This window comes from Anas platyrhynchos, chromosome W (assembly GCF_047663525.1).
Source record: "Anas platyrhynchos isolate ZD024472 breed Pekin duck chromosome W, IASCAAS_PekinDuck_T2T, whole genome shotgun sequence".
Taxonomy (NCBI): Eukaryota; Metazoa; Chordata; class Aves; order Anseriformes; family Anatidae; genus Anas; species Anas platyrhynchos.
This window is the reverse complement of record NC_092620.1, coordinates 4252097-4267690: the sequence shown is the minus strand read 5'-3', so window position 1 is coordinate 4267690 and position 15594 is coordinate 4252097. Positions and strand designations below refer to the sequence as shown.

Here is a 15594-nt window from a genome sequence, read left to right as displayed (position 1 = left end):
CACTACTGCTAAAACTCCTCATTAATTATTTCTTCAGTCTCATGAAGCCTTGCTGAACTAGAGCAGGTCTTTCAAAAAGACATCTGATCTGTATATAAAGTGATAAGTATTCACCATATTCTCGTGCAAGCTGTTAGAGTATTATTTTTTTTCCTTCGTGTACACTATTCCTCATCTAAAGTTGATAGATTGTACTTTGAGCTTTACCTACTTGTTAAATATCTCTTTACTATCAGAAACTTTTTTCCCATGCCGGCACTTAACCATAAACGAATAATTTCTTAAATTCTCTAGCATGTAAATTGAATAGGCTTAACTTGAAGGCAGACTTTCAAGACAGTAAATCATTTCTTGCTCCTTTTTAAAACTTCCAGCTGCTCCTGGGCTCTTTCTCAAAAGTTAGAAAGCTCATGGGTTGAGATAAAGACAGTTTAATAAGAAAGAAAGGAGAGGAGGTAAAAAAAGATACAAACAAACAAACAAAAACAACAACAAAAAACAGGGTAATATGAGAAGTAGAAATGTCCTTGACTTAGTGCAAGCACTGCTCAGTAATGTTGAGGGATTTTTGAAACAGCAAGGAGGCCATGACTTGCTTCAGCTGAGCAAACCAAGCTGCCAGGACAACTATGAGAAGTTCCCATGACAGTGTTCCCACATCACCCGACTGAGGAATTTAAAAAATATTGCTGCCAGCAGCTGGCTTCAAGGACGGGATCTACGTGACTGCTAATCACAAGGGGGTTGTTTTCTTGCAGTTGTTTGAGTGCTTTTGACCAATAATCTTGTGTGAGACAGTATCCGCCCCTGTTAAGTTTGCTATAAAAGTCAGGCTATTTGGGTAATAAAGAGAGAGCAGAGAGCATGATCTGACCATACTGGTGTCTGTCATGTTTTCAGCCGTCCTTCCTGCAACAAACTAAAACATAAGTGTGTTATCAATTATCAATGTTATTTTCATTCCGAATCCAAAACGCAGCACCACACCAGCCACTAGGAAGAAAATTAACTCTATCCCAGCTGAAACGAGGACATATGGTTAGTGATAACTAATGACATGCAGATCAATAACTAGTGACTGCAGATCCTAATGCTTGTCAGAAAAAACAGGACTAGTGAATAGAAGCTCCTCCCTGGCTGACAAGCATAATCTGTTTTTTGTAGCTATATACAAGTTTTGAAAGTTTTGACATTAGAAAAATTTGATAATATTATTCTAATTTTATCAGAACAGTCCTTAAACATTCACATATGGTGAAAAGTGTAAGGTGATATAAATTCTATTATTTAGAGGGCAGATAATTTTCTAATTAGTCTTCTTGCTGTAGTTGCCCCTCCTTTGATAGCAACTGTCAGTAACCCACCCAGACTCATCTTTCAATTAGGATACAACATGTAATATAGTTTCAAACAGCCAACTAACTGGGGCAAATTGCTTTTCCTACAGTGTGACCACAATCTATTCTTGACCCATCCAGAACAAGATGGTCATTTTACAAAGTTGTTAGTCTAAGTGATATGTGGTAGAGAAGGTTTTCTAATTTAGGTACCATCTTGTTTTAGTGCTACTCTTTTCTTAAGAGGCAGGAAAGTAATTTAGTGGAACTAAATAGGCCATCTAAGCATTTGATGGAAAGAAGGGAGATAATAGTAAACAACTAAACAACTTTCCTTCGTATGTACTAACGAACACTTTTACTAGAATATTATCTGAAAATGAACAATTTCTAGGATTTTGTGCACAAAAATACTAATAATTCTTGCTGTAGCTTAAAAAGGACAGCTTTGTTTGGGCTCAAAAATCCCGTTTAATAAAAGTTTCAAAGAAACTAACATGAACAGAACATTACAAGCAAAACCATCGGATTTAAGGCCCCAAATAAATCTTGAAATTTTGTTATATTATTAAAAATTAAAAAAAAGGAAAAAGTGAAGATTAATTCTAGGACCTTTTTATCTTTATTTTTTTTAATGTACAAAAAAGAAATTACATAATTATAAAAAAAAGTGATTTTTAAGTTCCATTATCTAAAACCCAATAACATGGGCTTTAATCTGTTACCATTCCTTTAACCAAAGTAGAATTATTGGGAATCCTAAAATCTTATCAATATCATGACTAATTTACTAGTTACAAAAATTTAATCATTTGCTTAGTGAGGGTGAATAAAAAAAATAATTAAATCCTCTGTTGTAAACAGTGAAACAGAAATAAATATTGATATGGCAAAAGTGTCAGGTTATAATAAGCCCATGCTTGGTTCAAGTGTCTCCATGTGAAAATTATCCAAAATTAATTCAAAAGATTTGAATATGTTTGCTGACTATTACATTAGCAAGCATGCCTGGTTACATATTATTTTGATCTCTTAAATTCTCTGTACAAGTATGAAAAATATTATGATGGTGCAGGTAGGATGAAGATTACAAGTGAAATGATCTCTACGTGTCTCAAATACAATACAAAGTAAAATTGAAGTACTGTGTTGCTCTAGTTTGCCTGGTTTATTTATACATTCTATTAAATTTAAAACTGTGTGTTTGACATTATAGTTTAAGTTGAACCTTTTATACTTCAACTGACTCTCAATTGCACCAGTTCAACCCTACATATCAAGAGACTATAATCATAATAATGAATGTCATTTTGTAGTTTCCCAGTTAATATTTTATCAACAAGAGATGCAACAATGTATTTTAATTCCTCCTTTATGATACTATACACTTGTCCTGATTTCAGTTAGGACAGAGTTAATTTTCCTCCTAGTAGCTGGTAGGGTGCTGTGTTTGGGATTTAGGATGAGAAGAATGTTAATAACACACTGATGTTTTAATTGTTGCAGAGTAGTGCTTACACTAAGCCAAGGACTTTTCAGCTTCTCGCTCTGTCCTGCCAGCAGGTAGGCTAGAGGTGCAACAGGACCTGGGAGGTGACAGACCCAGGACAGCTGACCCAAAGTGGCCAAAGGGGTATTCCATACCATCTGACGTCATGCTAAACAATATATAGGGGTGGCTAGCCGGGGTGGGGGGGCCGGCTGTTCAGGGATAGGCTGGGCACTGGTCAGCGAGTGGTGAGCAATTGCATTGTGCATCACTTGTTTTGTACACATTAGTAGTATTAGTACTATTATCATTATTTTATTTTATTTTATTTTATTTTATTTTATATTTTCTGTCTTAATAAACTGTCTCTATCTCAACCCACAGGCTTCATTTTCCTGTTTCTCTCCCCCATCCCGGGGGGGGAAAGGGTGAGTAAACGGCTGTGTGGTGCTTAGCTTCCGGCTGGGCTAAACCAAAACAACACTATATATAATACCTTAAAAATGGGAGGAAAACTATTTTAATGGTAAAAACACAATTTTGGAATTCAAATTTAATTTTTATCTGCATTCTTTAAAAAATGGCATATCAAAATAAAAGTAACTTAGAGCATCCTAATTATCAGCTTTTCTTAAACACATGAAGCAAGAGTATAATAGACAAAGATATGTAATTTGAATTTTGTTTGTGTAACATATTACATTTAGAATGAGCACAGCACAAACTTTGCTCATGTCTGAGGTAAAAGTTATCAACTACTGTTGAATTTCAGAGTATGTATTAGTATACAATTCCTTGTAAACATCAAAATATTTAATGTAGGAAAATTCACTTATGGCTTTTTATTTTGGCCAAAATTTCATTTTATTTCATTTGCAAAAATTGCTGTGGAATTTTGATAACATTCAAATGTTTCTAGGATATCAAACATCAGTCTACTGCTTTTCCTGGATTGATTAAAATTTTCTCATGTTTGCTGACTGCATGTCATCACATTTTTGTAAAGATTATAAAAACTGCAATAATAGAATAGTTGAGCTGGAAGGAACCTACAAAGATCAAGCCTAACTGCAATTACAAAATGATTACAAAAATGATTACAATTGTAATGATTACTGATTACACCGGTTTCCAAAAGTAAAATTATTTAATTTTAGTAGAATTTTGGTGAAAACAACCCTACTAAAAATTATTTTAAAATAAATGTTACTTAATTGTACTATACCTCACTATCAGTCCCTTCATTTTTCAACTTGTTACATTTTTCATCTCATTATTGCAAGTTTCATAAGTTCTCTTGCACATTATTTAAAAATCTCTACAATCAGGTCAGAATGTCATCAAAGGTTTGGTAAGTGTTCCTTAAAGCTATCCAGCAAAGCTAAAATAAGCATAAAACCATTTACATCCCTGGAATTCCTTAAGGGAAAGAAACGTGTTTGTTTTCATGGCTAGGTTTTTATAGTATTAACTATCATAATTGGAAAGATGCCTTCTGTTACATCCCTTAAGACATTTCCACAATGAGCTTCTGATCTTGAAATAGAATTGAGAACTACCTTAAATAAGTAATGACAGTGAACTAAGATAATATATTCCTAGTATTCTGAAAAAGTATCAAATAGCTTGAAGTAAGATACAAACCCAACAATAATATGGAGTCAAAAACGTAACAAATGAAGTCAAACATCTCTTTGAAGAACTATTTTATTTAAAGTTTATGTTAGGTATAAATTGTTTTAATAATATATTTTTTTCTTTTTCAGAAAAAAAGTGTCCAGAGAAGCTATTTCAGGCCCTAATCCTACAAATTTTCAGTCTCATCCACAGTCTTATGCACACAAACATCTCCAATGCACTCACTTGACATTAATCACAAGCACAAAGGTAAACTAAATGTAAATATTTGCAAGACAAAGCCATGTATTAAAGATTCTGCCAACATAATATACTTCTGTCTACAGAAACATGTCAGCAAACAAGAACATCATAGTGACTAAGAAACTAGCCCCAGAGTTTTCACATAGTTCTGGAATACTTACTGTAGCTGGGGATGTCCGCATTGTATGAGTCACTGAATGACCAGAATTTTCCATTGAACTTCCAATGAGATAGGTCCCTCCTGAGCTGCTAATGAGCTGTCCTCCTTCAATGCCCATCTGAATCCCGCCAGTGCCCACCATACTATGAGAAGAGACCACTGTCGTTCCCTGTGCAGAACTTCCTTGAGTATCAAAGTAATTTCCCCCAGTGTTTTGACTATACATTTGGGTTTCCGTGTAAGGATAAGTTGTTCGACTTGAGGAAAAGAAAACAAACAAGAACAAAAATAGTAGTTATTTCTATTGTTTAAGCGAGGGCAACATTATTATTGTAGAAAAGAGTGTACAATTGCTATAACCAAACTTAATAGTATTGGGAAACAACTCTTGCCTCCACAGAAAATGACATTTCATTATGTCAAAATGCCAAGTAATTAACTTGGACTCAGAGTTAAACTATTCATTAAACTTCACGGAAGATTTTTTCAGTCCTATCCGAACATGGGTGGAGAAAAGTATGACAAGAATTGAAGAGATGAGTGGAAGATCTCATCCAAGTATTAATATTTTATATAGCTATCTATAAAGCAAACTGTTGTAACTTTTTCAATACTATGGTTAAAGCTGGATTTTTATTTAAGATGTCAATTATTATGTATACTGTGTATGTTACAAAAATGCAAACAAGATATACAAAAGTTAGACAAGACTGTCCTATACACAAGAGTCCTGTAAATGTTTTGCATTGATTTAAAAATCAATTAAACTCTCTGGCTGAAGCTTGAAATTTTGAGCTCATTGGTATTTTAGGACATGCTGTTAAGTCAGCAGGGTGAAGTTTTAAACTGGACACCAATATGTACAGTGTTATGGTGAAAAACTAATAAAACCAAAAGGGAACTACAATTTGTGAAGGGATGAAAAAAGTCAAAGGAACAAAACAGGAGTAATTTAAGTCATTTTTTTCTAACTATTAAGCATTTGGGCCTCATTAACCACTTAACCTTAAACTTTTCACTTTACTCGTGAACCTTGTCATTCTTCACTTCATATTCATAAAGACATGCATCATTACCCATTAATGGTTTTTAATTTTTCATTAGCTATTAAACATAGCAAATATTGGGTCCTCTGTACTAACCTAGATTTTCAAACTGATATAGCTCAAAATACACAAGTAAATAACACTCGCTAGCTTTTCCAAAATTAAGACTCTAGATTTTTAAATAATTCAAACAGTTCAGCCAAGGTTTCATGATCAAGGAACTTTATACCATGATCTGTGTCACATTAAAAGTCAAATGATAAAAATTATTTTTTACACAATTGATGCTTTTCTCATTTAATCATAAAATTCTATAATTCTGCCTAAAATTAACTGGAACGACCATTTTGAAATCATAAAAACAATCAAGTCTGAACTTCTATGGTATTAACTATGGCCATCGTGGGTTCTCCCTTGTTCTTCAGAGACAGCAAAAAACTTTAAAATTGAATTTTAATGTCCTAAAAGCTTTTCAAGCTGTGTACTATATTCCTTACTTTCACAGCTACTTAAGCTAATTTTAAAATTTGTTTTTTATTCTTGGTATTTCAAAAGCTTTAAGAGCATTTGTGAGAAATTCACAGTTCATCTAAAGGGAGTACGGTCAAGTCTACTGAAAACAACTTGAAAAAAAAGGGTATGGGGAGAAATTCTTGAGAACCTGTATACTCCTTCTTTTCAGACCTAGAATCAAGCTATCTTTTATCACTGCAAAAGCATGTGTGCAGGCAAGATCATAGTATCATGGAATCATAGAATCATTAAGGTTGGAAAAGACCTCCAAGATCATGTGGTCCAACCATCCCCCTACCACCAATATCACCCACTAAACCATGTCCCTAAGCACCAAGTCCAGCCTTTCCTTAAACACCCCCAGGGACAGTGACTCCACCACCTCCCTGGGCAACCCATTCCAGTACCTGACTACTCTTCCTGAGAAGAAATTTCTCCTCACTTCCAATATGAACATCCCCTGGCGTAACCTGAGGCCATTCCCTCTAGTCCTATCACTAGTTATCTGCGAGAAGAGGCCGACTCCCAGCTCCCCACAACTTCCTTTCAGGTAGCTGTAGAGAGCAATAAGGTCTCCCCTGAGCCTCCTCTTCTCCAGGATAAACAACCCTAGCTCCCTCAGCCGCTCCTCATAAGACTTGTTCTCTAGACCTTTCACCAGTTTTGTTGCCTTTCTCTGGACACTCTCCAGGGCCTCAATGTCTTTCTTGTAGTGAGGGGCACAAAACAGAACACAGTACAAAAGGTGCTCACCAGAGCAGAGTACAGGGGGACAATCACCTCCCTAGTCCTGCTGGCTACCCTATTCCTGATACAAGCCAGGATGCCGTTGGCCTTCTTGGCCACCTGGGCACACTACCGGCTCATATTCAGGAGAGCATCGACCAACGCCCCAGATCCTTTTCCTCTGCACAGCTTTCGAGCCACTCTGCCCCAAGCCTGTAGCTCTGCATGGGGTTGTTCTGACCAAAGTGCAGGACCCAGTACTTAGCCATTGAATATCACAAATTGGAAGGGACCCATGAGGATCATTAAGTCTAATTCCTGGCTCCACACAGGTATACACAAAAAATTTAGACCATATGACTGAGAGCATAGTCCAATAGGCAACTGAGAGCAACTCCGACAGGCTTGCTGCCATGACTACGTCCCTGGGGAGCCTGTTCTAGTGAGTGACCACTCTCTCGGTGAAGAACCTTTTCCTGATATCCAACCTGAACCTCCCCTGTCCCAGCTTGACTATATTCCCTTGGGTCCTATAGCTGGTGACCAGAAATAATAGATCGGCGCCTGGCCCTCCTCTCCCCTTTCTGAGGAAGCTATAGACCGCAATGAGATCTAGAGTCACTTCCCTCGACTGACTAGCAAGACCATGCTTGATGCACCCCAGGATATGGTTGGCCCTCTGGGCTTCTAGAACACACTACTGGCTTATTTTCAACTTGCTATCAAGTATATATAACCAGGGTTGCCCCTTCCCAGGTGCAGGACCTGGCACCGTCAGGCAGCTCTCTGAGAACCCTGGGATGAATCCCACCTGGATCCATGGACTTGTATGGATCCAGGTGGAGCAGCAAATCCCGCAAACCTTCAGGGTTGGCTGGGAGTTTATCATTCCCACCGTCACGGTCCTCCAACTCAGAGCACCTGAGGTCCCAAAGTCTATCATCAGTGTTGAAGACAGAGGCAAAGAAGCCATTAAACGTCTCTGCTTTGCCTATGTCCTTGTTTGTGAGGTGACCATCCCCATCAAGTAGCAGACCTATGTTTTCTCTGCTCCTCCTTTTTCTGTCCACATATTTAAAAACGCCCTTTTTATTGTCTCCCACAGACATGGCCAGCTTCAACTCTAATTGGACTTTGGATGAAGGAATTTTCTCCCTACAAAAGCAAACAACATCCCTGTAGTCCTTCCATGTTGCCTGACCCCGCTTCCAGCAGCCGTACATTTTCTTTTTATGCCTAAGCTCTTAAAGAAGATCCCTGGTCAGCCAGGCCGACCTTCTGCCCCGCCTGCTTGACTTCTGATATTCTGGAATTGCCTGATCCTGTGCTTTTAGGAGGCAGTGCTTAAAGACTGACCAGCACTGATGGACGCCGACACCTTCAAAAGCAGTTTCCTGGGGACCTTGCTAACTATTTCCCTTAGTAGCCTGAAGTCTGCTCTCCCCATATCCAGGGCTGAAGTTTTGGTGGCAGTTTTCCTCCTGCCACCAAAAACTTTAAACTCAACCGCTTCATGGTCACTATGACCGAGACAGCCTCCAATTGCCACATCCCCCACAAGACCCTCTCTGTTCTCCAGCAACAGATCTAGGAGGGCACCTTTCCTAGTTGGCTCCCTTAGCACCTGCAACAACCTTCTTGTTGAGGGATTTTTGAAACAGCAAGGAGGCCATGACTTGCTTCAGCTGAGCAAACCAAGCTACCAGGACAACTTCGAGGAGTTCACAGAATCACAGAATTTCTAGGTTGGAAGAGACCTCAAGATCATCGAGTACAACCTCTGACCTAACACTAACAAGTCCTCCACTAAACCATATCACTAAGCACTACATCTAAACGTCTTTTAAAGACCTCCAGGGATGGTGACTCCACCACTTCCCTGGGCAGCCCATTCCAATGCCTCACAACCCTTTCGGTAAAGAAGTTCTTCCTAACATCCAACCTAAAAATCCCCTGGCGCAACTTTAGCCCATTTCCTCTCATCCTGTCACCAGGCACGTGGGAGAACAGACCAACCCCCACCTCGCTACATCCTCCTTTAAGGTATTTGTAGAGAGCAATAAGGTCGCCCCTGAGCCTCCTCCTCTCCAGGCTGAACAAGCCCAGCTCCCTCAGCCACTCCTCATAAGACTATCCCTATCCATCAGCTGCTCCACATAAGACTTGTTCTCCAGACCCCTCACCAGCTTGGTTGCCCTTCTCTGGACTCGCTCGAGCACCTCCATGTCCTTCTTGTAGCGAGGGGCCCGAAAATGAACACAGTACTCGAGGTGCGGCTTTCTCCCTTCAACTCTAGTTTAAAGCCCAATCAATCAGCCCTTCTAACTCCTGTACAAAAATCCTTTCCCCCCCCCGATAGAGAGGTGTATCCCATCTGGTGTCAGCAGGCCTGGTGTCGCGTAGAACTTCCCGTGACCCAAAGTTCTGCCACTGGCACCAGTCTCGGAGCCACATAGTTATGAACTGAGTCTGCCAGCCAAGGCATGTTGAACATCATCCCATTGGCCTCTGCCCATTGATCCAACCTGTCCAGGTCCCTCTGCAGGGCCTTTCTACTTTCCCGCAGATTGACACTTGCCCCCCTTCCCCCCCCAACTTGGTGTCGTCTGCAAACTTACTAAGGGTACAGGGGTGATTTTCTCAATTCAAAGTCTGCCCTCCGGAAGTCCAAGGTAGCAGCTTTACTGACCCCCCATCCTGACTTCACCAAGAACAGAGAACACCACCATTTTGCAGTCACTCTCAGTAGTAGTAGTAGTCTCAGGATGCGGGGGGGGGGGGAGATTGGGGTTGCGGTCAGTCCATAACACTTCATCTCTTCCGCTCCTTCCTACTCACACTCTTCCCCTGCTCAAGCAAGAGGTCCCTCCCACAGGGTGCAGTCTCATAAGCTAAAATCTAAGTAGTTACATGGAGCATTACTAGTATCTGTTTAATAAGATCAAAATGAGAACATGCTCAGAGCTGACTCAACTGCTTCTTGAGAGGAGAATTTCCAGAGTGGAATGTGTTGACCTTCCTAAAGTTAGTACAAAGCTTTATAATCTGCACAGTGCAATGGGACAGAATTAATTTTTAGACGTGTGCGGAATTGCAGGCTGGATCTTCAGCCTGTCAGTGTGATGATCTTAGAATCTGACCATCCATGCCAGCATTCCTACTAGTCTTTTTGTTCCTTTTATCCTTCATAAAAGCTTTTGTGAGTCAACATATGAAGAGTTTAAGTCTGAGTAGTCTTCTCAGACCTTCTGAGCTCATGAGAAGTTTGTTGCATTTAAAAATTATTTCTTTTCCTTTGTCTCCAAAGAGTAGTATGGCCCTTTTTAAGGTGATGAAAACTTATTTTTGAGCTACTTGATTCCTGGGACTTTAAGTTCTTTGGAAAAGGAAAGATTTTGATTCTGTTTAGTATAAATGAACTTTAGGTCGTAGTTTTTAAACTAAATTCCACTAGAAATAGGTAGTTGTGCTGTGCTATCATCTATATGAATTTTGCATTGCCAATGTTCTGGCTTTCCTTACTACAATTATTCTGATGTTAATTTTTACTTGTATCTAAACTAGCAAAACTGCATTTTGAGACTGAGAAATAAGGCAGAACAGATTGTAATATTGCACTTATGAAAAAGTAAACATAAAGGATAATTTTGTATTTGATATTTTTGTAGGTACAAGCCTGTGCAAAAAGTGGATGGAGTTGCAGATGGTTTCACAGGAAGTGGTCAACAAACAGGCACATCTGCTGAACAAACTATAATTGCCCAAAGTCAACATCATCAACAGTTTTTAGGTATCACAGAATCACAGAATTTCTAGGTTGGAAGAGACCTCAAGGTCATCGAGTCCAACCTCTAAGCTAACACTAACAGTCCCCACTAAACCATATCACTAAGCTCTACATCTAAACGTCTTTTGAAGACTTCCAGGGATGGTGACTCCACCACCTCCCTGGGCAGCCCATTCCAGTGCCTAACAACCCTTTCAGTAAAGAAATTCTTCCTAATATCCAACCTAAAACTCCCCTGGCGTAACTTTAGCCCATTACCCCTCGTCCTGTCACCAGGCACATGGGAGAACAGGCCAACCCCCACCTCGCTACAGCCTCCTTTAATGTACTTATACAGAGCAATAAGGTCACCCCTGAGCCTCCTCTTCTCTAGGCTGAACAAGCCCAGCTCCTTCAGCCGCTCCTCATAGGACTTGCTCTCCAGGCCCCTCACCAGCTTCGTCGCCCTTCTTTGGACCCGCTCAAGCACCTCGATGTCCTTCTTGTAGCGAGGGGCCCAAAACTGAACACAGTACTCGAGGTGCGGCCTCACCAGAGCCGAGTACAGGGGGACGATCACCTCCCTAGCCCTGCTGGTCACAGTGTTTCTGATACAAGCCAGGATGCCGTTGGCCTTCTTGGCCACCTGAGCACACTGCTGGCTCATATTCAGCCGACTGTCCACCATCACTCCCAGGTCCTTCTCTGCCTGGCAGCTCTCCAACCATTCCTCTCCCAGCCTGTAGTTCTGCTTGGGGTTATTGCGCCCCAGGTGCAGGACCCGGCACTTGGCCTTGTTGAACTTCATACAGTTGACCTCAGCCCATCGGTGCAGCCTATCCAGATCCTCCTGCAGAGCCTTCCTACCCAATGAAAAGATGTGTTGTATTGTTGTATAAATAAAGTAAAATCCATTATCACCACTGTGGCGGGTTAACCCTTGTCTGGCCGCCAGGTGCCATCAAGCTGTTCTCTCACTCCCCCTACTCAGCAGGACAGTGGAAGAAAATGCAATGAAAAAGTGTGAGGGTCAAGATAGAGGACAGGGAGATTGCTTACCAATTGCCATTATGGGGAAAACAGACTCAGGGAAGATTATTTTATTGCCAATTAATTACAAAGTATGATAAGTATGATTGTGAGAACTAAAACCAAAACTAAAAAGACCCTCCCCCTACCCCCCATTCTTCCCAGGTTCAACTTCACTCCTGATTCTTCTGCCTTCCATCCCCTGGTTCTGGGGGGGGGGGGGGGGGGAGGGATGGGGAATGGGGGTTGTGTTCAGTCCATAGCATTTCATCTCTTTGCTCCCTCCTCCTCACACTCTTCCCCTGCTCAAGCAAGAGGCCCCTCCCACAGGGTGCAGTCCTTCACAAACTGCTTCTACATGGTTTCTTCCCATGGGACGCAGTTATTCAGGAACAGACTGCTCCAGCATGGGTCCCCTACGGGTTGCAGTTCTTGCCAGAAAACCTACTCCTGCATGGGCTCTTATCCATAGGATGCAGTTCCTGCCAGGGGTCTGCTCCAGCGTGGGCTCTCCACAGGCTACAGCCTCCTTCAGGCCATATCCAACTACTCCAGTGTGGGGTCCTCCTCGGGCTGCAGGGTGGATATCTGCTCCAATGTGTTCCTTCATGGGCTGTAGGAAGACAGCCTGTTTCACCATGATCTTCTCCATGGGCTGCAGGGGAGCCTCTGCTTCAGCGCCTGGAGCACCTCCTCCCTCTTCTTCTTCACTGACATTGGTGTCTACAGGGTTGTTTCTCTCACTCCACTCCTCTATTACACAGCTGCCGTGCAGTGTTGTTTCTTTTGTTTGTTTGTTTTTTTAAACCTTTCTTAACTATGCTTTCACAAAGGTGCCACCAGCTTTGCTGTATGGCTTGCAGTGGGTCCCTTTTGGAGGCAGCTGGAACAGGCTGTGTCCAACATGGGGGCAGCTCCTGGTCTCTTCTCACAGAGGCCACCCTGCTGGCAAAACCTTGCCACATAAACCCCATACAGCCATGAACATCGTCATACAAATACAATAATTATTTTTAGTTATGCTGCCCTGTTTAAAACACTCACTGATAACAGAACAAAAAAGTTACTAATAGGAGCTTAATATCATATATTGTAAGACATGCAATATTTAATATGCATCATACAGATATAAAATGAAAAATGTGAAAAGACTATTAGCATTGCAATATATTTTAAATCTACCATGCAAGTTCCATGAAGCATTTTATAAAAAAAAAATGCAGGTTGAAAATCCTACCCTAAAAGCTTAGTAATTTTCACTGGCTTCCCAATTCACACAGAATCTCACAAAATCACAGAGAATGGTTTAGGTTGGAAGGGAGCTCTGGAGATCATCTGGTCCAACTCCACTGCTCAAGCAGGGACACATAGAGCAGGTTACGCAGAATCCTTGGCTGCATAAAAAGAAGAGTGGCCAGCAGGCTGAGGGAAGTGTATGGCTGTTTGGTGCTTAGCTGCCTGCCAGGTTAAACCACAACAGATTTTAAACTAATAGAGAATTGGGTAGATTTAGATTAGATATAAGGATGAAATTCTTTACTATGAGGGTGGTGAGGCACTGGAACAGGCTGCCCAGAGAAGTTGTGGATGCTACATCCCTGGAAGTGTTCAAGGCCAGGTTGGATGGGGCTTTGAGCAACCTAGCCTAGTGTGGGAGGTGTCCCTGCCCGTGGGGGGGTGGGGGGTGGGGGAGGGTCCAGCCTTCCCATGTCTAGGAGGCTTTTGCATATCCTCAAGGAGAGAGACTCCGCAACCTCTCTGTGTAACCTGTTCCAGTGTTCTGCCACCTGCACATAAAATGGGATTATATTATATATATATATATTGCATTTGTTGATGTAACTGATCTTATTGATTTCCCATTTGTGGAAACAAATGGTAATTTAGTAATTTGCTAAAGTAAAAAAGCCTATTAAATATCTTATTGCAGTAACTGTACACTTAGTTTTGAGTTCATACATTGATATTTTGAAGATCCACATTCTTTGGCCTAGCCTTGCTGTTACTGAAATCATTGAGAACCTTAGGCTGTAGTTCACATTTTTGAAATTTCCTTCCACATTCTCCCTGGTTGACAATATATTCCCCCACACGCCCGATACTAGTGTATCTCTTAGAAACATTTGTGAGCAATAGTAAACGTACATGTTGTCTATAGTTGAAAGTCTTGTAAATTTCAAATAAATATATGCTGCTGAGTCTAGGAAACCCTTGCATTCATGTTAATACAAAAACTATTCAATTGATAAAAACAACAACAACAAAAAAACAACATTTAATAACATTAACCTCTTATATTCTGCTTTATCCTGTCATATTCTTTAATATATTAGGGTTTTTTTATATACAGATACAATATACTTGTGAAATCATTTTAATCTGCTACCTGCCTGTAGTGGGTTTACGTGGCAAGGTTTTGGTAGCAGGGAGCCATAGAGGTGGTTTCTGTGAGAAAGATCTAGAAGCCGCCCCATGTTTGGGAAGGGCCCCATTGTTTTCCAGATCTGAGCCAATAAGCGATGTTGTTTTGCGCCTCTGTGAGAGCATATTTAAGACAGGGAAAAAAACGCTGCGCCACACAGCAGCCGGGAGAGTCAAGGGAGTGAGAAACAGCCTTGCAGGTACCAAGGTCAGTGTAGAAGGAGGGGGAGAGGTGCTCCAGGCGCCGGAGCAGAAGTCCCCTGCGGCCTGTGGTGAGGACCATGGTGAAGCAGGATGTCCCCCTGCAGCCCATGGAGTACCACGGTGGAGCAGGGTTCCATGCTGCAGCCCGTGGAGGAGACCACGGTGGAGCAGGTGGCCCTGCACCGACGGAGGCTGCCGCCTGTGGAAGATCCCTGCCGGAGCAGATTCCGGGCCGGACCTGTAGCCCGTGGAGAGGAGACCACGCAGGAGCAGGTGACCTGGCAGGAGCTGCTGACCGTGGGGGAGCCAGGTTGGAGCAGTTTTCTCCTGAGGGATGGACCCCGTGGTACGGACCCATATCTGGAGCAGTTCTGGAAGAGCTGCTGCCTGTGGGAAGCCCACGCCGGATCAGTTCATCAAGGACTGCATCCCATGGGATGGACCCCACAGCACAGGGGACGAGAGTGACCGAGAAGGAGCGGCAGAGAAGAAGTGCTGTAGATTGACCATAACCCCCATTCCCCCGTTCCCCTGCGCCGCTCGGGGGGGAGGAGGTGGAAGAGGGTGGATGGGGGGGAAGGTGCTTTTGGTTTCTTTCCTTTGTTTCTCACTTCTCTCGCTTGTTAGTAATGAGCAATAAATCTTACTATCTGTCTTCTTATGCTGAGTCTGTTTTGCCTGTTCCAATAATTATTGCATGATTTTCTTGTCCTTATCTCAACCCTTGAGCTCTTTTCACATATTTCTCCCCATTCCTCTTTGAGGAGGGGGAGTGAGAGAGCGGCTGTGGTGGAGCTCGGCTGCCCACTCGAGCGGAACCACGACACTGCCAAGAATAATTTAACATTTCCTTTTGCTTAAAAAAAATAGCTAGCTGGTTTGTTAACAATTTTTTTTGCAACATTAAAATATATTAAATATGAAAGACATTCCTCTTTGGGCATTATGACCTTCTAGACTTTATATATTTACATCATTCTTAAATCTTTTCTAATTGAGCTGTAGTTGGCACCATTCACAAT

General features: G+C 41.5%; 1 protein-coding gene across 2 annotated transcripts in view; it reads right to left on the bottom strand.

Moving 5' to 3' along the window:
* Positions 1 to 15594, bottom strand: part of LOC101798468 (transcription factor RFX3) — a 264473-nt gene that overhangs the window by 86219 nt on the left and 162660 nt on the right. For both annotated transcript variants that reach the window (XM_038169514.2, XM_038169515.2), the window contains exon 4: positions 4869 to 5124. In XM_038169514.2, coding sequence (XP_038025442.1) covers positions 4869 to 5124 — 256 coding nt within the window. The remainder of the gene's footprint in view (positions 1 to 4868; positions 5125 to 15594) is intronic.